At 46.7% G+C, this 22631-nt stretch overlaps 1 protein-coding gene across 1 annotated transcript in view; it reads left to right on the forward strand.

Moving 5' to 3' along the window:
• Alpk2 (alpha kinase 2) overlaps positions 1 to 21055 on the forward strand; it is a 116126-nt gene extending 95071 nt beyond the window's left edge. Inside the window, exons 10-12 of the mRNA XM_052155850.1 lie at positions 4206 to 4423; positions 8636 to 8684; positions 20318 to 21055. Coding sequence (XP_052011810.1) covers positions 4206 to 4423; positions 8636 to 8684; positions 20318 to 20534 — 484 coding nt within the window. The 3' untranslated portion in view covers positions 20535 to 21055. The remainder of the gene's footprint in view (positions 1 to 4205; positions 4424 to 8635; positions 8685 to 20317) is intronic.
• Positions 21056 to 22631: the final 1576 nt, after the last annotated feature.

Here is a 22631-nt window from a genome sequence, read left to right on the forward strand (position 1 = left end):
AAAGTTTATTATTATTATTGTGAAAGTGCATACATATACACAGTGAGGCTTGTGTGCCGAGGCACACACAGTGGCGGTCAGAGGTCAACTCTGCAGAGTTGGTTATCATTACAGTTTTATGTAGGTTCCAGGGATTGAACTCGGGTCATCAGACTTACAGAGTAAGTGCCTTTACCTGCTTGGCCACCTCACCAGCCCTGATACTTACTAAGTAAATATACATGTGAATGGATTAATGGATGCTATCACATTAATAGATTCTATGGTATCTACCAAGTTAAATAGAAAATCGGATATATCCCCTCTTATAGATTTCACCTGTGGTGCCTTGTTAAAGAAATAAACAAATACAAGGGAATTAAGGCCATCATAATACAACTAACCTGAGAAGCATACGCTATTGTGACACAGTAGGAAAGGGTGGACACAGTAGGGAAGATCAGGAACATTGAAACAGAATCTACTTCCCATGATCCTCTGGATGGAAAGTATCTTGGGCCTCAGCAAATTTCTGAGAGTCTGGAGCCTGTGTTTATTAGCTGTTTGTATAATAAGGTCATATTTGCATGCTAAGTAGGAGAAAGCATGCAAAAGAGAAAGGGCTAAATCAGGACTCGCCGGAATGCAGAAACAGCAGCCTTTGTCCATTAGCGAAAGAAGAGGGCGAAGAAGGAAGCAGTTCTTGTCTGTGAGCTCCTGTTCACTCAGAAACCTTTCCCTTGGTTGGTGTGATACAGTAGGACGTCCAGAACTTCCTGCTCTCTGCCGAGAAGCATGCCACACGAGTGTCTAGTACAAGAAGACTCCGCAGCAACTTTAGCAAAACCAAGGTGCTGCACAGGGCAAAGATGCAACGCTTTCCTGTTAAACAGGAAGACGGCAGTTGGCATGACGTCAGTTTCATACTGTAGGAACCTTCCTGTTATCTTTCTCATTCTCTCTTCTTCCAGCCTTTGTTCTCTTACGTTCACCTGCGTTAAGGCAGGAAAAGTAGAAACCATAACAAAGTTTTAGGGCAAAAGGCCACATTCTGGCAATTGCAACAGGCTAGGCATGGACACCTGTCCCAGTAGGATCAGTGATGGTGAAAACCAGTGGAAAGAGCTTGAATTCATGCATTGGGAAGAGGGTTGGAAAGGGATTCAGTGATTCCTAGTTCATCCTTGGGGTGCTAACGGGAACTAGATGTGCAAAAGTACGGATAACTAAGCAATGAAGAGGGCTGGGGTATGCATGATTAAACAACGCTCTCTTCTGCTTCTGCAAGATGAGCCCGAGTTGTTATTGCTGTCACCCTGAGGACACGATCTGTTTCCCCCTGCTGCTCTAGGGTGCAGCCTTGTCCTGATGGATACTTGACCTATCTGGGGAGTGGTCTGTCTTGGGAGGTTTTGCTGTTTCTGGAATCCAAGTGTTAGGGGGGTGGGTTATCTCTGTGACTTCAGCCTTGAAGCAGGGATGGAAGAGGTCCGGTAGGCAGACACTCCTGGAGCGTTTAACATGCCTAGGCAAAATCAAGCAAGAGTCTGGCCCAGAAGAAAGGAGGAGGAGACAAAATGGAGGCAGAGCTGCTTTCAGTCTGCTTTGGGTTACCTTGTCCCAAATGAAGGATCAAGGCTTTCGATCAAAGCAGGTCCTTTTTATTCATTCACTACGTTTTAATGTAGTGTGTGTGTGTGTGTGTGTGTGTGTGTGTGTGTGTTACAGTGAGTGTGTGGAGGTCAGAGGGTATCTTATAGGAAACAGTGCTCTCCTTTAACCATGATGGTCCTGGGGTTTGAACTCGGGTCATCAGGTTTGGTGGCAAGCACCTTTACCCAGTGAGCCATCTCACTGACCCTCAAAAGTAGTTTCTAAGTGCCTGTCATAAAGCAGTAACTCATCTAGCACATGTCGAGCTGTGATGTCCTCCAGCAGGGCAGACGCTCGTTGTGTGCAACTTGACTCTAGTATGGCTCAGGGCCCTTTTATTTTTTTATTTTTTATTTTTTTATTTTTATTTTTGTTGTTTTTTTTGAGTTTGGTTTTTTTCAAGACAGGGTTTCTCTGTATAGCCTGGCTGTCCTGGAACTCACTCTGTAGACCAGGCTGGCCTCGAACTCTGAAATCTGCCTGCCTCTGCCTCCCAGAGTGCTGGGATCACAGGCTACCACTGCCCAGCCGGGGCCCTTTTAAAGGAAAAGAATGCATAATGAACATGGAGAAGGGGCTAAGGAGTTAAAAGGGCGGTGCCAAGGAGGGAGTGAAACATAATTGGCTCCCTCCATATCCAGCAAACAAGCCACAACTCTAAAGATATTTGAAGACTTTTTTTTTTCTATCAGACACGGGTTTTAATTCCATAAAATGGGAGACTTTGTGACCACATGAGTGATTATAGCATATGCAAGTAAGTGTTCTCTGAAGGAAGTCGAGGCTAGACCTAAATCTGAGAAGTCTGCCTCAGGATGCATGCATGTGTGCCCTGGGTTGGCCCTGCACACTTCTAGCCTTCCAGGGAATTCCATCGTGCTAGGACCTGGGGGCAGTAGACCCACAGTGGGTACTATTCCACCCCACTACCCCTGCATGAGTGTGCATGTACACACACACACACACACACACACACACACACACACACTCCATGTTTCCTTCCAGAAATAGGCCCCTGAGGCAGTTTTCTTTTTGGGAACTTTTGGGATCTTGAAGAGAAAATACTCCCTGTAGTTTTTGTTTTCGAATTCATGAATATCAATGGCGTCATGTTGTCTATGCAAATGACTCCAGCTAGGCAGAGACCAGGCTAATGAGATTGTGAATGATGCCCAGACTACATTCTGGCTCCCCATTCCCCAAAGGCTACAGAATTAATGAGAACCCAGACAAACCTTGAACTCCTACAGTGCGAGATTGGCTCATTGGAGTCTTCAGCAGATCCTCTGAGTCTTGCAGATGTGACAAAGCATGACAGGCAGACAAAAGATTGATGGCCAGCCTATGTTTTAGGGGTGTGCAGCAGGGCACAGCTCCATGGGCCTCTCCCTTCTGACTGCCCCCCCCCCCAGATATCTCTGTAACACAATGCAGAAGCCATCATGGGGGGGGGTGGAGCTGCTTTAAGAGCCTTTCAATGGTTCCTCCATCCACCTGGAAGGTTCTCTCCTAAGATATCCTTGTGACCACCCCTCAGCTCCCTGCAGGTCTCACTCAGATGACCTTTATTAATAAGCAAGGGCTTCTGAGCTCTTCAAATGAAATAACAGGTCCTTCACCACCACAGCGCAATCTCCTCGCCAGCCACTGCATTAGACTTCTGCCTGCCACTTAGCTCCATGTAGTTACCCTCTGTGTGTTACCTCCATTTATATGTAAGATTCACATGGGAAGAGGCAGAGCCTCTCTTCTCTTTACTGCTGTTTGTGAACGAGTGTCTGGGGAGTGTTAGCACAGAGAGGACACTGAAGATGAGTGTTTGCTGACTGAAAGAAGGATGGGTAGGAAGGGATGGAAGGAGGAAAAGAGGGAGGAAGGGAGGGAGAGAAAAAGGGAGGGAGGGATAGATGTGGTGGCTGAGCAGGTGAATAGGTGGATGGGTAGATGGATGGATGGATGGATGGATGGATGGATGGATGGGTAGAGAGCTGGGTGGGTGGATGAATGGATGGATGGGTGGGAGATGGATGGATGGGTGGGTAGGTGGGTGGAGAGCTGGGTGGGTAGATTCATCTACCCAACTACCTATCCATTCATCCATTCATCCATTCATTCATTTACCCACCCAGCTCTCCATCCACCCATCCATCCATCACCCATCTCCCCATCCATCCATCCATCCATCCACACAGCTCTCTACCATCCATCCATCCATTCACCCACCCAGTTCTCTACCCATCCATCCATCCATCCATCCATCTTTCCATCCACCCATTCACCCATTCACCCATCCACCCATCCATACACCAGGGCTGATAGTAAGACAATGTCTCAAAGAAAACAAAACCAAACGATATTAAAAGTAATGAGGAGGATGAGTTTCAAACCAATTCTAGAACAAAAGCAGAAATGAATCTTCTGGTTCATTACATCATAGCTGAGGGCACTGCAAAACATAAGATAAAATGCAGAGTGGGCTCTGAATTGACCATGTGCCCTGCTGCTCCAGGTGACTGGAATGCCCAGACACTGTGTGAAATCCTGATGCGAGATCATGTCCTCCTCCCTGACAGGATCATTCCTATTTTCCTTATCCGTCGGCCTGAGAACAACATCCCTTATGCCACAGTGGAAGAGGAGCTGATTGGAGAATTCGTGAAGTATTCCATCCGAGACGGGAAGGAAATCAACTTCCTCAGACGAGATTCGGAGGCTGGTCAGAAGTGTTGCACCTTCCAGCACTGGGTATACCAGAAAACAAGTGGCTGTCTCCTGGTCACGGACATGCAGGGTGAGCGGGACAGACGGCCCAGCTCTGCAGGGGCTGTGGGCCTGGGGTGTTCCTAAGGTTAGGAGGAAAAAAGGAGGGGAAGTGAGGAGGAGGAGGGGTCTCTTAGGTACCAATAAGCATCTTCTCCCCAAGATGTTATTCATGTCCCATTGCAAATGAGGCTTGGGGAGGTGACTTCCTCACCCAAAGACTGACCTCTAGGGAATGATGGTGCTGGGGATGGAATCCTAGAGGTCACCACTAGAGTTTAGTATGAGACAATGCCTAATAGTCATCGATTGGCAGACTTGAGATTTTTCTGAGCAGTATAGTTATTTGGAAATAAAAAGGAGCCGGGAGATATGTGCACGGAAGCTGAGGTAACTCACCCTTGCCCTTTCTGCCTGGTTTCACCTGCCGGTATCAAATTGCCTAAAAACTTTCTTTATGCTTTGCCTGTGTAGCAAGAGGCCTGTACAGGGGAGTCAGTGCTCCCACCATGAGCAGCATTTGCCTGGTGCTGATGGGAGCTGTGGGTGCTCACAGCCCTGCTCCCTCCGTCCATGGGCAGGACGGCCCTGCTCCCTCCGTCCATGGGCAGGGAATTCTGGGAAGCACGCTCAGTGTAGGCTTCCAGCACAGCACAGTAGCCCGTGGCAGTAGCTGGGTCTTCATCCGTGTGCTACTGACTGTGTGCACTCACTCAATCTTTTGTTTTTTTTCTCCTGTTTTTTGGCTTCTCTCCCAAATGAGCTTTGTGTACTCAAGATATATATTAGAACTTATTAAATTATATACATGCATATACATGTATATATTAGAATTTATTAAATCAGCCTGTGTTAAAATAGTACAACAGTTGTCTCACACCTAAGGGCTGGGAACCAGGTGCTCCTCAGTGCTTGAGGCTGGGTGCTCAGAGACACACAGAGACAGGCAGAGAGACAGAGACACACAGAGACAGGCAGAGAGACAGAGACACACAGAGACAGGCAGAGAGACAGAAACACACAGAGACAGGCAGGGAGACAGAGACACACAGAAACAGCCAGAGAGACAGAGACACACAGAAACAGAATTTATACAAATGTACAGAGAAGTGCCCACGTAGTCTTTACGGAGCTTTGTTTAATAACCTCATTTCACAGACCTGTTGCACATTATTATAGCAAGAAGATGAACACAGATCCACCAGAGTGGCTAGACTACAGGAGGGACTAGGTCTCTCCACCTTTGGCGTGCATTCACTTTTCTATGATTTTCGTTCAGTCTGTGTACAGTATATGACGCTCCCCATATTCCAGATGAGAGAACAGAGGGGCAGGGGCCGCGGTGTAGCGCCTGCCCTCAATGGCTGTCGATGGGCCAAGACTCCACCTACATTTTCAGTCTCTGGATATCGCACTCCCTGCACAAGATTGACAAACTAAAACCTTGTAGTAGACTTACTTCCCAGTGTTTTCAAGGCTCCTCTGATGTTAAAAGCTTCTGATGGGTGAATATCTTCTACAGGGCTCTGAGGGACACCTGTGAGTCAGCTGGGTCAGAAAAGACTTCTGTCTTACAGATGAGCCGGTCTGCAGAGGCAGCAATGCCTGTCCCCTCCCAGGAATCACACACACACACACACACACACACACACACACACACACACCATTCTGAACAGAGAGCTATTTTTTCTGTTTGGATTCTGGCTGTACAATTGTTCCCCCCACCCCCCAAGTACTTACCCTCAGAGTTGATTCTGCATTAAATATATTTTGTCTACTGAAAAACAGCACCCTGGAGCTTCGCACACAGTTAGTTTTGCTTCCAGGCACCAGTAAACCGCTGCAATGGAATATCACATCTCTCTGTAAATGATGTGTGTGCTTAAATGTGTTGGCACCGTGCTTCACAACAGTGTCTATTTACCGTCTGCTGCTGGGGAAGCCTCTTCACTGCTGTCTCCATTGTGGCAGAAGCTCTCACACACATCACTCTTTAAGTAACGCCTCCACTTTGTCCGCACTGGGATTAACGATGAGAGAACTAAAACCAGATGCGATTGATTGTCCCCTTTCTCGTGGGTGCCTTTGTTTGCTGAGAGGTTCAGTGAGACTTCAGGTTTGTGGGGTCAGAGGTGGGTCTGTGATTTGGAACTAAGACCTGAGACCCGTCGAGACCACCAGGCTTTCTAAGGAATCATCCATAAACTGAGATTCTGAGAATAGACTCCTGCTCTTCCTCCTGTCAGAACCAACCCATAGGCCACTCTTAGCCTCACCTCACTTGGCCAGGCACGCATCAGATCGAGGAGTACTGCCCCTCCAGTGACTGTTGAAAACCTTTGTTGACTTGCTGACAAAAAATCCAAATGAGCTAAGTCTCTGGGAAATGCTCCATCTCTGCCTCCCATTTCCCCAGAGGTGCTCTGAGATCACACACACACACACACACACACACACACACACACACACGCCTTCTGTCCTTCCTCATGCTTGCACACTGCAGACATCCCTATGTTTGCCCCCAATCTTGGCATTCTACTTTTCCAAACCAACATAGTAGCTGTCACCTGAGAGCAAGGGGCGGCTCTGCCCAAGTTCAAGCACCCGTTGCCACACGACTTTTGAAAACTGAACGTTACCAGAACTTAGAGCTGTAGTGTTTAGACAGGACTTTCCATGAAAATAGATGTCCAAAGGGGCCTTTGCAATTGGACATCTTTTAAAAAATTATTGTACTTCCTACAACAAAGTGAATACACAGCAGGCCTTTGTACATTCGAGTTATTAGTAGTTTTGGATGAATGTGATGACTCAGCTTTTAAAACCGTTCCCTGGGATCTTCAAAGAACCATGCTTCGCTCACAGGTGCACACACGAAAGCTGAGCCCATTGCTTCTGGGTGACTCGCCAGTCCCAATGGCAACAATGTGGCATTTTTGCCACGCTCTGGGTGAACACTACTGAGCCAGCGTGTTCGGTGTTCAGCTTGCCTCCCCTGGGTCTCTGGGATGGAGAGTCATGGGACCAGGTTAGCATTCAATCCTATTCCAGAGTTGGCTTTAGAGAGAACTGGAACCTTCTTCCATACCCTCTATCATCACCTACCTCGCTGCTCTATGGCCAAGTTACCTGCCTGTTGGCAGAGATATCACTGCTTACAGCCTAGCTTATACAGATCCCAGAGTCAGAGGTATGTCACAGGGGACCAACGGGTCACTGTTGGATGCCCTGAGGTAGGGTGAGTGCCCAGAGGCGCCACTGTAGAAAGTCAGAAGCAGAAAGAATACAGGGATAGAGCAAGAAGATGCTACAATGGCCTGGGGATCTCCACACTCTGGGCATGAGAACTGGTGCTCTTCTCAACTGCTAGCACTGGAGTGGTTAAGGATAATGGCTGAGCCTGGGGGAGGGGGAGAGTGGGTGGTCCTTAACTGTAGCAGGATGCTCATCTTCCTCATGCCGGAAGACAGTAGGCGGTCTATTTCCCTTACACCTCTGGATCCCTAACCACTTTCCAGCTGCCCTTCCTGGGAGGACAGTAGCAAAGAGGACAGGGTCCTGTGTGCCTGGATTTTTAGCAAGGACCTCTGGCTTTTCACTGAACCAGAGTCGAACGCTCCGTAGCTCTTTTATCATTTTGGGTTCGGTTCTTCCCAACTCCAGTAGGGCTCCCACGGTATTAAAAATCTTAAATGGCCAGGTCATGGATTCTAAATGTTACTGTTCCCAGGCCAATGGCCAAAAGTCTACCCATAAACTTATGAATGTTTCCTAGAATCTGGAAATTCTTTGCGGAAATGAGAAATTGCACAGGTGGAGTTTGGCTTTGAACACGTTGCCCTGACCTTTCTTACCTTTGCTTGCTGTTGACCAAGGCAGTCCTTGGCCATGTTTCCTTCTATTTGAGGGCTTCAGTGAGAAGCAGGGGACCAAACCTAAATCCAAGAGACAGCATTTTGTGGGAGAAAGCTCATGGGGAATGTGCCAAGATTCAAATTGAGGCAAGGATAAACCTGAAGGAGGCCTGACTTGGTACCACTGCCCAAGCCACAGGTCTGCCCGCCTCCCTCCTTAACCCCTTCTACAGACACAGGTGTGAGTGTGAGTCTCCTGAGGCTCTGGGGGAAGAAAGTCCCCATGGACCCAGAAAGACAATAAGCAGCAGTCTGGGAGAGTATCTGACCAATCCTTTCATGCTTCACCTAGCAACTCAAACTTCTGTCTTTGCTCTCTTCTTCCGCAGGTGTGGGAATGAAGTTAACCGACGTTGGCATAGCAACACTAGCTAGAGGGTAAGTAGGAAAAAAATGAAATGGTGTCATCTCATGTTGGGCTTCTGGCAAAGGCTGCCGGCTACTGCCGGACAGAGTGGATTTCTTGTCTTTGCTGTAGACAAATGACCTAGAGATGAATCCAATTCATTTCCTTCACTTACATAAAATATTTATGGACTTTGTTCTCAGAGGGGAACACGTTTGCTTCCTAACTCTGAAGCAAACAAGAATGCTGGCAAACACTTTTCCAGAGTAGCCACTCACAGGAGTGTCGTGGGAAGAGAATATTCTGGCACCATTGAGATGCCTTTCGGCTCCAAACCCCCAGTTTCTACATTTAGCGTCTCCTTTATTGAAGTTTTTGTTGTTTTGTCTTTTGCAGTTGGGTACAATAATTACACATACATATTTCAGTTCATTGTCCCCCCCCAAACAAAAACAAACAACAACAACAACAACAAAAAAAAATCCAACCAAACAACAACAACAAAACAACCCAAAACCTCCTTTGTGTGACTCACAGGTACAAGAGATTATTACAAGAGTCATAAAAATATCTATTTCAGGCTGCTGGTGGTAGTGCACACCTTTAATCCCAGCACTTGGAAGGCAGAGGCGGGTGGAACTCTGTGAGTTCGAGGTCAGCCTGGCCTACATAGTAAGTTCTAGGACGGCCAGAGCTACACAGAGAAACCCTGTCTCAAAAAACAAAAATCAAATACTTAGAACTGGTTACTTCTCATTGCTGTTGTTGATTCTGTTTCTCTGGTTGAGCGCAAGAATGATGGTTTGCTCGGCTGACCATTTACCAAGCTGCTAACAAATCGTCCCATTTTGCTGCTTCGCTTGAGCCCCTTTGAAGAAAAAGTGGCTATTCATGACCTCTTTGTTGTTTTAAAACATATTTTCTTTTCTGTGAGTGAATGTATATGTGTGTGTGCGCGCGCGAGAGAGTGCATGTGTTTATGTACAAACATCCAGCCAAAGTTCCCATGTGGAGGTGGGATACCTATCCAGAAGGTGGGAGGTGCCTTTCTATGCAGATTAAAAAGGAGAATATAACCTGAGCTCCCACATTCATCTCTCTGCTTCCTGCCTGTGGATGCAATGTGGCCAACAGCTTTACCCTTCTGCCACCTTCCCCAGGGACCCTTCATGATGGGCTGTACCTGTCAACCGTGAGCCAAAATAACCCTTTCCTTCTGTAAGTTGCTTTTGTCAAGAATTTTGCTATAGTACTGAGCAAAGTAGTGGAAGGCCATAGGTTTGATTCATGGACCCGTGATAGCCCAGCTGTCTCCATGTCACATGAGAGCCAAGATGCGGTTTGGATATCTTCCCCTGCTCTCTTCCTTTTGAAAACCTGTTCTGCGATGATAAAATCTTACATTGCAATCGTCTCTCACACTCACTTCACGGCACTGACCAGAGCCCTGATGGCTGTGTCATTTGGGCATGACACTGGGGTCGCAAATAGAATGTGTCAGAGGGGTTATGGTGTTACTGGGGGGAGGGGGGAGAGGCAGGAGCTTTCGGGAGGCTTGGTCCAAATCTGGGCGAGGTCATTTACCTGTTTCTCCTGGCAGTAGCTTGCTTCATGGTGCCATTTGTCCAGTGAGTGGTGGGCTCAGCTTCCTCCTATTGGTGCTATTTTATGCCAGAGGTCCTTAAAAGCCAATCTCTTTAGCAGCTGTCCAGGATGAATATTTCCGTTAACCTGTGGTAACCTACTTACGAAGACCTTTGATTGTCAGAGCAGTGTTCCAAATGGGGTCCTCTGTTACGACTCCCTGTTTTCTGTAGAACAAGACAAATTATATTTGAGATTATATTTCAGCAGGACCTGGTTTGGCTTCCCAGAGTCCCATCCAGAGTTCCTGTGAGTTCCTGAGTTACCCCCCCCCCCCCATCGTCGACTTCGAGCCCCTGCCACTGGGTGTGAGCTGTACGAAGTTCCCTTTCCTCGCCTCAGCCTAATGCCAGAAGATGCAAAATTCCACAGCATAACTTACATCAGTGGTTCTCAGCCTTCCTAATGCTGGGACCCTGTAATACCGTTTCTCATGCTATGGTGACCCCCCCCCCCCCACCATAGAATTATTTTGTTGCTACGTCACAACTGTAATTTTGCTACTGCTATGAATCATAATACAAATATCTGATGCAGGATATCTGATATGGGACCCCCTAGGAAAGGGTCCTTCAACCCCCAAAGGGGTCGCAACCTGCAGTTGAGAACTGCTGACTTGGAAAAACCTTCAACTAAGTCAAAGCTGCCCAAGAAGCCCTTACCAAGTTATGTGTAAGTGCGTGGTGATTTACGACATCTTTAGAAGCATGTCAACAGCTTCCAGGAACCAGAGGGCTCCAAATGGCACCAGCCCTCCTAATTTAAAAAGAAATCCAAGCCCTCGGGTTTGTTCTCAGCTTTAATGTTGCTTTTCAAGCCTGGGACAGCTGCCCAAGACCCATTAGAAGAGAGGCTGGAGGAGCCAAGGGCGAAGCCCCGCCTGTGGAGTGTTGTTACTTGTGCCTGCTTTCCCACCCAAGGAGAAGTGAGAAGGGAATTGTGCAGTGTGTGAGAGCTCTGAGAAGACACAGATCATCGTGTCCAGGTTTTAAAGTTTGCTTTAGAAGTGTAAAGAAAAGTCACTCTTTCTTCCTTCCTTCCTTCCTTCCTTCCTTCCTTCCTTCCTTCCTTCCTTTTCTTTTCTTTTCTTTCTTTCTTTCTTTCTTTCTTTCTTTCTTTCTTTCTTTCTTTCTTTCTTTCTTTCTTTCTTTCTTTCTTTCTTTCTTTCTTTCTTTCAGCTTTGCATTAGAAGCTTGATTAGAAAAATTGATAAAAGTAGACCCTCTCAGAGGGTGAGGGAGTTTGCCCTTCCTTACAAATCCTTATTCTCAGAGTGAACTGTGACAACCTTGCCCACTGTCCAGGCTTCCCCCTCTCCTTCCCCCTTCCTCTCCCCTCCCCTTCCCTCCCACTCCCCTCCCCTTCCCTCTCCACTCCCTTCCCCTTCCTCTCCCCTCCCCATCCCCTCCCTTCCCCCCCACCCTGGAGCTGGGGCAGAGCCAGCAATGACGCAGGGGAGGGGGTGTGAAGGGGAGGGTCAGCAGCATTGTCTGCATAAAGGAGGGTGCACAGGGGCAGGGGTGGGGATGGGGGTGGGGGAGGGGGAGGTAGGCTAAGAACCCTTGATGTGCTGGGGTAGATCTCCAATGGTAGAAAGCAAGATTTGATTGAAGAAATGTTTCCCTCAAAGCCAGAGCTACAAACTTAAAAACTTAAAAATATCTCCAGGATGAAGGGGTGAAGGGGTGAAGGAGTGTGAATAATGTCGGCGAACTGGGGAAGAGTTCACGCTCAAAGGTGATCTGCAGATAGGAGGGAACGTGGTCACACAGGGAGCCACGCAGATGGGACAGACATGTTCACACGTGGTGCAACAACAGATAGGATGGAACGCATTCACACTGAGTGCCACAGAACAGGAGAAGGAAAGAGGAGAGTGACAGACTTTCAGAGTACAGGAGTGGGTGTGGGCGTGGGTGTGGGCGTGGGTGATCCATTACACATGCTCTCTTATTCGTAGCAGGCCGAGCTTATTCATGATGGACAGGGAGACCAGTGAATTCTATGAAAGGCTGATGCTGGCAGCGCCTGGCTGTAGAGGACAGCATTGTGTAAAGCAGGCCTCTGCATCACTTAAAAATATCTCCAGGATGAAGGGGTGAAGGAGAGAAGCAAACTTGGTAAAGGGCTTACTGTATGTACAAGCATGAAGAGTTAAGCTCCTTCTGAGGATTCATGTGTTTGTTTGCTTGTTTGTTTCTGAAGTCAGGCATGGTGGCTGGCACTTGAAATCCCAGTGTTGGGGGTGAGGGGATGGAGGGGGCAGAGACAAGAAGATCTGTTCTGTTTGGTCAGTTCCAGGCCCTTGAGTGACCTTGTCTCAAAAACAAACACAAACAAACAAACAAACAGCTTCCAGGAACCAGAGGGCTCCAAATAGTACTACCCTCCTAATTCAAAAAGAAATCCAAGCCCTCGGTTGCTTTTCCAAAGCAAAAGTGGCCAACACATGAAGAATAACAATGAGGCTGTCCTCTGTCCTCCATGCCCACACACATGCAGGCATATATATATATTCCCTATGTCTCAATCTGCACCATATATATATATATATCTCACACCCAATAAATGCAACCTGTCTGGTTCTCCAATTAAGCTAGAGATATTCAAATGAAGATTGAGATTCTATTTGGGGAATAAATAATCTATTCATTATCTCATAAAGATAAGGAGCCATTATGCTTATCTTAACTTTATTTGGCGTGGTCCTTTAGACTTTCCTGAGTCATACGGCTCCTGGGCCTTTAGTGTCATCTGCCCTCCAGGTAGACTGCAGATCTGAACTGGTTCTTGAATCACATTTCTGAATTGAGTTCCTCAGCCACCTTGAGTTCTCCGAGAGAGACAAGGAAAGATACTCAATCTTATAAATGGAGATTTGGAAATTTAACCAAGGCATGTAGGTGGGCGCAACAGAGCTATACTTATTACCTCGGGCTCTGCAAGCATCTTGTTAGTAGTAGTGGAGGTTGTGACTTAGCCACTAGAGGGCAGCAGAGGCAATGCTTTGTTCTCTCTCTCTCTCTCTCTCTCTCTCTCTCTCTCTCTCTCTCTCTCTCTCTTAAAGAAAAAAAGGATTCATGGCTAGTTCAGATTAAAACAAAGAGGCACTCTGAGCAGATCTTCCAGTCAGCTATCAGTAACTGCTGTGCCAAAATAAGATCCTTGTGAGTAGCTACCAGGGTCACCCTGACTGCCCAACATGGCCGTCCTTTCTACCTTTGGAAGGAAGAACAAGGGCTCTCAGGTGTTTCTGCCATGGAAAGCACATGTAAGAGACTCAGACTTGTTCCCTGAAAAGGGCCGAAGTGCAGCGGGAAGGGCAGATGTAGCTGAGGGTAGTTGCTTTCACTGCCTGGCCCGGAGTTTGCTTGCCTGCCAGGTCTGCTCAGCTACTCTGAGAGAAAAGGCTCCTCCCTTGGAATCAGGAGGAGTACCCTACGGAGCCCTCATGTGTCCACTGGCAGAAGGGACAAGGGCTACCTGGACACTTAACCCAGTCCAGTGTCACACACGAGCGCCCATGGAGAGGAACCATCAACAGTGACTTAAATATGGGAAGGGATAGACTCTCCTCATCAGTACCACACCCCAGAAAGGTTTGTATGTAACACTGGCCACACTACTTAAAGCAATACACAGCTCTGCTGGCAGGGACAGAAACAAAGAGACTTAGATCAAACTTGGCCAGCATCTTTTGAATGTACCTACAGAAGGACCTATATGCCACTGTACAATTCCAAATAGTTGAGATGTCTCAGCAACACCAGGCCTCTGAGACTTCATAGGCCTAATACACTGGTACCTTAACACCCTGAATATCTACTCCAGATTGCTGTCATTGTCACCTACCTTGGAAGGTGGCCTGCCTTCCAGTTTTATTTGATCAAGCCACATTGCCATAGAGTTAGTTGATATATCTGACCAGTCCTTATCACTGAGGCTGCTTGGAGATTTTCGAGGAAGTAGAGATCATCTTACTGTTTTGGCAAGACTGACATTATAGCAGTGAACTACGTGTGTGCTTGGGTCTCCAAGGCCCAGCAAAGCCAGACAGAACACATCTCTCTACCAGGTAGAAACAGCATGGAGTTCTTCTGGCCCCTGCCTAGAAATCTTATTAAAAAACAGCTCTGTTGAAATGACTTGAGTAGGGAATCATGGCCGTCTTCTCACTCCTGTCTAGAGTTCCTCCTTGATCAAAACCCTGATCATTTACAGGATCCCGGGAACTCCAGGGTAAAGTCCTGGTCAGTGGTTATCTGGCCCCATGGACAATTCTGAAAGCAAAAACATTCCTAAAGAAAAGGCTGGTGGACTCCTGTTCATCTCCTGCCAGTGGCTAGAAACAGGAGAGAGACAGGGATTCAAGGCTAGCAGGAGGGCCACAGAGAACCTGAGCAGAGCAGGAGTGGACCGAGACCAGGCCTGAGCTGTCCAGAAGGACGCTTTCAGTGCCTTCAGGAAAGTCTAAACCAAGTGCAGTGTGGGACGGCAGGCCACACAGGGCAAAGGGAGAATGCATATAGTGTTTTTCCTCCAGCTGGAATTGCTGTCAGGGAAGAAACAGGAATGACTTGCATGGAGGCAGTGGAGGGACTGGGTGGTGAGGACAGGAGTTAGAGAGAGGAAAGGTTGACTTTGTTCTAAGGAAACTGAGATATTAGAGTGCTTGCTTGACCATGTGACTCACACTTGGCGTGCATGTGAGAGACGAGATAGTCTGGACTGGGTGGGAAGTGAGACCTCAGCAGTCCTGGGAAGGGGTGGCTGGATTCGTGGAGATTGGCTGCTTGATAGTCACCTGTCCAAACAGAAGGCCAGCAAATAGACTCAGCCAGACCAACTAATGAGCAAATCCAGGCTTTGTTTTCACACACACACACACACACACACACACACACACACACACACACACACACAGAGAGAGAGAGAGAGAGAGAGAGAGAGAGAGAGAGAGAGAGAGAGATGTTTTGGCTCATAGTTTCCATCAATGCCCTCATCCGAGCCTATGATGAGTCAATAGTTCACAGCTTGAATAAATGACAGAGGAAAATACAAAACCTCATGGCAGAAGGTAGGGTATCCCTCAAAGATACCCAACTGGTCAGTAAACTTTCTTCACTAGGCCCATCATGAAGGCCAAGCCTTTACTACATGGGCCTTTTGAAGACATTCTAGATCTAAATCGTAGCACACATGTGCATGCATGTGTACACACACACACACACACACCTAAGACTAGGACCTCAAGTTGATTTTCTCATCCTTGTAGCCATGAATACTTTTTCCAAAAGTGATATAAAGCTATAAGAACCATAGATGGCTTCTAGTTTGCTTCTACAGGGATTACCAACATGTGAGGAAACAGCTCTTTAGGTTTTTTTTCTGATCTTACCCAGTGTTCCTTAAACAGTCCCTTGTGTGGCTGTAGCCCAGGCAGAGCTGGAGGTTTCTGCAGGTTTGCTCTACCAGCCCCCTTCTCCGGGTGAGTTTGGAGGCAGTAGCTCACACAGGGAGGCTGTGAAGAAAGAACTCTAGAAGCTGCCCGCTGTCACCTGCTGCTATTCGTGTGAGTCTAAAGGTCTCAGCCATGTCTGATCCTGATGGGAGGAGACAGGGATTCCTTTGAAGTAAGAAATCAACCTCGCACTGTTTTCGACACACAGTGAGTGTCACATCTTAGTGGAGTGAGGGCAAGACTGTAGAAACAGCTTCCGGCTCCTTCCTGGGGTATAAACGCACTGTGGTTTTATCATGTTGTTGAACACGGGCTTCAAGAATCAATTTCACACTATATCTCCACTTAAATATGAAGACTTTTCTAAAGCTATGTGGGAATTAGAGATTCTGAACAGAGTGGTTTGGGTTACTCAAAAACATATTAGTAAATGCAGAACTTCAGCCCCTATCCAAATACGATGAGCCAAGATCAGCATTTTAGCAAGTTCCCATGCAACTTACACAGGCCACGCCCATTGGGGTGGGGTGGTATTTGTTAATAGACACACTGGGTAGTGTTCCCTTCTGTCCATCAGTTATTGTACTTTTGCACATTTTGAGTAGAAGGCCAGGTGATATAATGTTAACTGGGAAATCATCATAACTGAGGATTAAAGACCAAAGATCCAGTAAGTTAGATCTAGCATGGCTAAGATTCCTAAAACTAAAAATACGTGAAAAAAAAGTGGCAAATTCAACATTCTTTATCCCATTATGCTAGATTCTTAGGCTGACCATTAAGAATTACCACCAAGGTAAATGCCTCAAATAATAAAAATTTATAGTTTCATAGTTCTGAAAGCTATAAGCCTGAAAGGTGCCCACAGGTATTTTAGTTTGTTTTGTTTTTTGTTTTCCTGTTGCTGTGACTTAAAAACAAACAAAAGTATGACCAAGGCTGTGCAAGAAGCCAAGCCTTATTGGGGCTCATACTTCACGGGTAGAGCCCATCATGATGCAGAAGCAAATCGATTGACATTGAAGCAGCTGTCCACATCGCATGCACGGTTAGGATCCCAGCCCGGGGACTGGTGCCTTCCATGGTGGGTGACCTCCCAACCTCAATTTAAGTTAAAATAACTCCACAGAAGCTTGCTGGGAGGCCCTTCTCCTATGTGATTCTAGATAGCATCAAGTTGACGATCAAGATTAGTTGTCACAGCTGGGTCAGTTTCCTTCTGGAGTCTGTGCCATGCTTGTCCCCTACCTTTTGGTGGTTGACTGTAATCCTTGCTGGTTTTTGACTTGTGATACCTCAGTAGAACTCTGCCTCAGATATCAAGTAGCATCCCTGTGTGCCTGTGTCTTTTCTCTCTTCATACATAAATATCAGGAATATTGGGATCAAAGGTGCATCCTTGCTCCAATAGGATCTCATCTTAAGTCATTGGATCTACAGTGGCCGTTATTTAAAAATAATATCACATGCTGGGCTTCCTGGAAGGACAGAGTTTTGGAGTTACTATGCAAGTCTGTATGTCTAACCAACAAGAAACATAGTGGTGAGTTTCCACAGTGGTTTTTCACATTGAAACGATGTCACGAAAGTCTAGATCCGTGGTCTCCACCCAGCCCGAGGGCAGCAGATGGTATATGGCTTGCAAATCAGGTTGCAAGCTGAGGACTGTTTCCCATTACTTGGACAGATGACAGCTTGGTAGAATTACACTCACGTCCTTTGAATGCATCTGTGGCTAATTGGTCTAGAAACATATGGATGCCGCCTTGTTTTTCTTCCCATACAAAACCCATTTCATGGTAATCGATGCCAGTTTGAGAGAACAACAGGGCAATGCCTGATCCTCGTTGAGACGTAGCACAAATTTAGAGAGGAGGAATCTTCATTCTGTAGATACCAGGTGCAGAACCTAAAAAAAAACACATGAATCTGGAAAAGCGGGTCAGATGCCAGGGTTCAGCATTGCCTGGGTTTAGCTTCAAAGTGTGTTCTGGTTTGAGTATGCCCTCTGGAGGGTTGTATGCTTAAAGCTTGGTCTCTAATAAGAGGAAGAGGCTAAGGCCTGGTGGAAGGCAGATTATGGGGAGAGCAACAGGAAAGGGTTGATGTTGGTCTCATGGAATGAGGGCCTACAAGACAAGGCTACAGCACACACTTGGCCCCTTCTGTACTGACGCCTTCTGTACTTGACCATTACGCTACCATAGTGCAGTATAGCCGAGGGCTCTCACCAGGATGTGGAGGTCACATTTGGAATCTCTAGCCACCAGAATTATGAGTCAAATAAAGCCCTTTTCTTTCTAAATTACATCTGGGTAGCATTGAGTATTTTGTTATTATAAAAGCAAACAGAACAAGCAACTCAGAAATGTGGTGTGGGAACCCATCTGGGCTAAGATCAAAGAGCCCTGCTGGTGGGGTTGGTATCTATTTACTTGTTCTTTGAACATTCGTACTAAAAGCCTCCTCTGGACAGGAATCCTGGAAATAAAACATTGTCTCGGGAGAGATGACACCTGTGGAGAGATATGGCTATAGACTCCTATGTCTAAATGTGGATCAGGTCATCAGGAAGATACAGAGACAGGAGTGGGGGGAATTCATTCTCACACTGTGGAAAATGCTCAGTAGGTTCCAGGGACTCTGCCCTCAGCCTGATCTTGCAGAGCCCAGGAGCTGAGAAACATGTCCCAGGCTGTGCAAGGCTGCATTTACCATGCCTATGTTAGACACCCTAGCCACAACCAGATAAACTCTAGTTGAATTTGTATTGTGTCTACACAGGCATGCCCTGGACTGTCTCTTCCTAACACTCAGACACAGACAGACACACACATACATACACACACACAAGCCTGTATGCCAATCTTGGGGGCTATTCATGACTGCTGAATGTACTATTCTTGGCTCAGCAATACTTCTAAGGAATGGAAATTGAGTCGGTACATGGAACTTGGAGTGTTGGGGTGGCTTAATGAAAGATCTGCAGGATCATTTTTTTAGCTACAAAATTGGTATCAAAGAGTGCACCTTCCTACCCAAAAGAGCCCAAAAGAACCCATGACCGTATTCTTTCCTTCCTTTTTGTGTGCATATGTGTTTATATAGTGTATATGTGCTTGTGTATGTGTGTGTACATGTGCACATGTGCAGAGGCTAGAGGTTGATGTCTGTTGTGCTGTATCACTTGTCGCCTTATATTTTGAGACAGGGTCTCTCCCTGAGTCTGGTGCTTCCTGATTGGCTAGGCTGGCTGGCCAAGCAAGCTCTGGGGATCCAGCTAACTTCATCCCACTGCCCAGCACTGGAGTCACAGATTTGTGCTACCCTGTAGCTTTTTACAGAGTTGTACAGATCTGAACTCATGTCCTCACACTTAGGTGGCAGGAACTTTACTGCCGGGGTCATAACCCCAGTCCAAAGTCAAGTCAGTCTCAGGTCAGTGTCTTTCTTTTTCCCTTAGTAGTCAGTCCTCGGCATTGAAATTAGGGTTCATGCATGCTAGGCACGTGCTCTACCACTGAGCTACATCCCCAACCTTACAAGCGGTTTTCTTGATGAGTCTTATTCATCAACAAGTGGACAGGGACATTTTGGGGCCTATGCTTATGCCATTTGAGGGGCACACTGACCTGCCAAGTTTAGCATGGTAAACCATAGTCAGTTACAGTTCAAGTCCTAATTGTCCCAACCCAAAATAGTACCTCCCAAGAGTCCTCCTGGGAAAGGCATCAGATGGCTCTTCCTACAGCCAGCTGAAGACAAAAGCCCAGGAGGACTGGCTCCTCTCCTCCGAGGACAGGTGGGAGGTCATGGGAGTGAGATCCGTCCTGTGAGGAGGACCCAGAGAACTGCCTTTGCATCTTGCCTTCTGCATCATACGGCTTTGTTTCCTCGGGCCTTTCATCTCGCAGACTGAATCCTTTCAATTACAAATAAAAGGGTCTATACTAAATAATTTATCCCAGTTTCTGAAGTTCTAGTGTTCTTTATTCAGAATCTGTGAGTGGGATAGGATAGTCTAGGAATTGGTTTTCATGACACTGTAACAAAATACCCAATATGAACAGAAAGCAGAGGCTTATTTTTGGCTTGAAGTTTCTGAGTTTCCAACCCTGATGGGAAAGGCAATGGCGGAGCAACTCAGATCACGGCAGCTGGAGTGTGTGGCAGAGGCTGTTCACACCATGGCCGACCAGGAAGCAGAGTAAGACAGGAAGTGGGAGGGGATCACACACCCATAAGCCCATGGGGACCTGTCAGACTCAAACCACAGCTGGTGCCTTGCAAGTACAGCCACACTCATTATTACAGCTGAGAGGAGATTTGTATGTACCGTGTCTGCCAATGACTCTCTGTTTCTATTGAATTCTACACTCTTTTTTTTTTTTAATTTTCTTATTGCCAGCCATGTGACTTTTTTTTTTTTTACCAAAAATAAGAATAAATGTTTTTTTCCATGCACCCTTAGTTTCTCTTTCAAATATTTCTTTTGAAACTGGTAAAAACATCTTCTTTTTAAGAAAAAAAAAACAAACTTCTTTTTACACCCTCTTACAGGTACAAAGGATTTAAGGGCAACTGTTCCATGACCTTCATCGATCAGTTTAGAGCGCTGCACCAGTGTAACAAGTACTGTAAAATGCTGGGGCTGAAATCCCTTCAAAACAGCAGCCAGAAGCCCAAGAAAACAATCCTCGGGAAAGGCAGGGCTCAGACAAACTCCACGCCGGTGAAGGCCCCCGAGTCTGAGACGCCCACAGAAAAGAAAACCTAGCATCCCTCATCCCTTCCTCACCAGTGACCACCAGCCAGCATCTCACAGGCTTGCAAGCAGACATCTGCAAACACACAGGGCAGGGGACAGGAGCCTGCAGCCTGCAGAGCGCCAGTCCTCTTCAGCTCCTGTCACTGGCTATCTGCTGAAATGACTACAGCACGGATCTGACTGGCCTTGCAGGGAGACTCAGCAGTTGTGTTGATGGTCTCAAAGACAGCCCACTGTTTGTGTACACAGCCTTTCTACACACACCCCTCCCCACCTCATCTATTTGTGTGTCGCACGTGGTTTGTTGACAAGAGTTCCTCACTGCCTTGCGAGGACTGGCCACCGTTGAAATCCTCCCTGCTTGACTCCTCCCCTCAGGATGTCTGGACGTTCCTGCAATCATGAATGTTAAGTTATTGCTATCAGTGTCTCCCAGGCTATTGCTGCTGGAGGCGGCTTCCCAGATGTGAGGCCACTTCCCTGCACTACCCGCACAGCCTGACACAGTGTTCTGATTCATTAAATTCATATTTAAGCAAAACAGGGTAGTGTGCACATGCCTTCATAGCCACGTGCCCGTTGGAACTGGTGCTTTCCCATATTCCCCCAAGCCTTTGTAATTTAGAAGTTTCCCCACAGGTGGACTGGAGAGCACGATGTTTGCACGTGTTTTCTCATCTTACAACTGGGGTCCCATCCTGTTCTAGATGTGGTCTGGTGAGGTAGGGTGCAACAGCTACAGGAGTCCTGCCCTTTCTTACTCCTTATGACTCTCCTCTAGGTCACTCTCCTTCCTGTTGTATCCTGGGAAGGGCAGAAGCTGTGGTGGCTGTGCTTGAAGCCCCCCTCAGAGGCACTGGTTGGCTTTCAATAGAACACTCTTGGCTTCTTTAGCTTCTGCTCCCTGCTGGGCCTGGGGGCAGAGGCCCATCATCCTAGCTACTGGGGAGGCTGAAGCAAGTGGGTGGAAAGTTCTGGGCCAGCATGGGTAACTTGGTGAGTCCCTGCCTAAAAATAAAAATAAAAATAAGCTGGGCTGGGGGTCTAGTTTAGCTGGAGAGTGTTTGGCACGAGCAAGGTCTTGGGTTCCATCCGACCAATGTGAAGCAAAGCCCTTCTCCTAAATGTTGGATTTATGATGAAAAAAGGAGCACACTGAAGGGGAAAGTGTTTGCCACTCAAGAGCTCATCTTTTCTAAAGCATTCTGCAGTTCTGATCTTGCTTATGAGGTGGCTCCCCGACTCTCTGATGATAGCACTGCTTTCTTTTATTCCCCCATCTGAGGGAGACTGTGGGCTGAGTTGTGTCACAGAGGATTTTAGAGATGTGTATCAAAAGTGACATTCTAGAAAGTTCCATAATAGCAACAAGGTACAGGACATATTTTGATTGAATCTATCTATTTATCATCTATCTATCTATCTATCTATCTATCTATCTATCTATTTATCATCTATCTATCTATCTATCATCTATCTATCTATCTCTGGCCATCTATCACATGTAATCTCTATTGCTTATATAAATTGGTCATCTATAATTTATCAGATATCTATAATCTATCTTTCACCTATGGTAATGCACACACACACACACACACACACACATCCTGTTTATCTACCCATCACTCATGTCTCACATCTCTCATCTGTGTGTGTATTTGTGTGTGTGTGTGTTTGTAACCAGAGCCCTCTTGACAGGTCATCATTAATTCTTGGATAATAACTTATCATAAAAATGATATCAAAATATTTTAAGACAGCACAGAAAGGCTTGATATGTGAAGCTCCACTCATATGAGAGCCTGATGTCTGTCTGTCTGTCTGTCTGTCTCAAATCTTGAGGTGGGAACGGGAGCCTTTCTGGAGCAGTTCCTGCCTCCTTTCATGGATGTGTAGGAAGTTGTTTTCAAAGTGCCTATGTTATTTTTTAGAGTGTGATTTTTTTTTTACTAGTTTGCAATTTTTTTGGAGGCCCAGAGACAGACAGGGCACCACAGTGAGGCTCATACCAGCCAAGGCTCTTGGAGCTTGGCCTAGTGTGACTACATGACTGCCCAGTCTTCTACTAGGTATTATTTTCCTTCCACAAACAACAGGGCGACC

This window comes from Apodemus sylvaticus, chromosome 13 (assembly GCF_947179515.1).
Source record: "Apodemus sylvaticus chromosome 13, mApoSyl1.1, whole genome shotgun sequence".
Classification (NCBI taxonomy): domain Eukaryota; kingdom Metazoa; phylum Chordata; class Mammalia; order Rodentia; family Muridae; genus Apodemus; species Apodemus sylvaticus.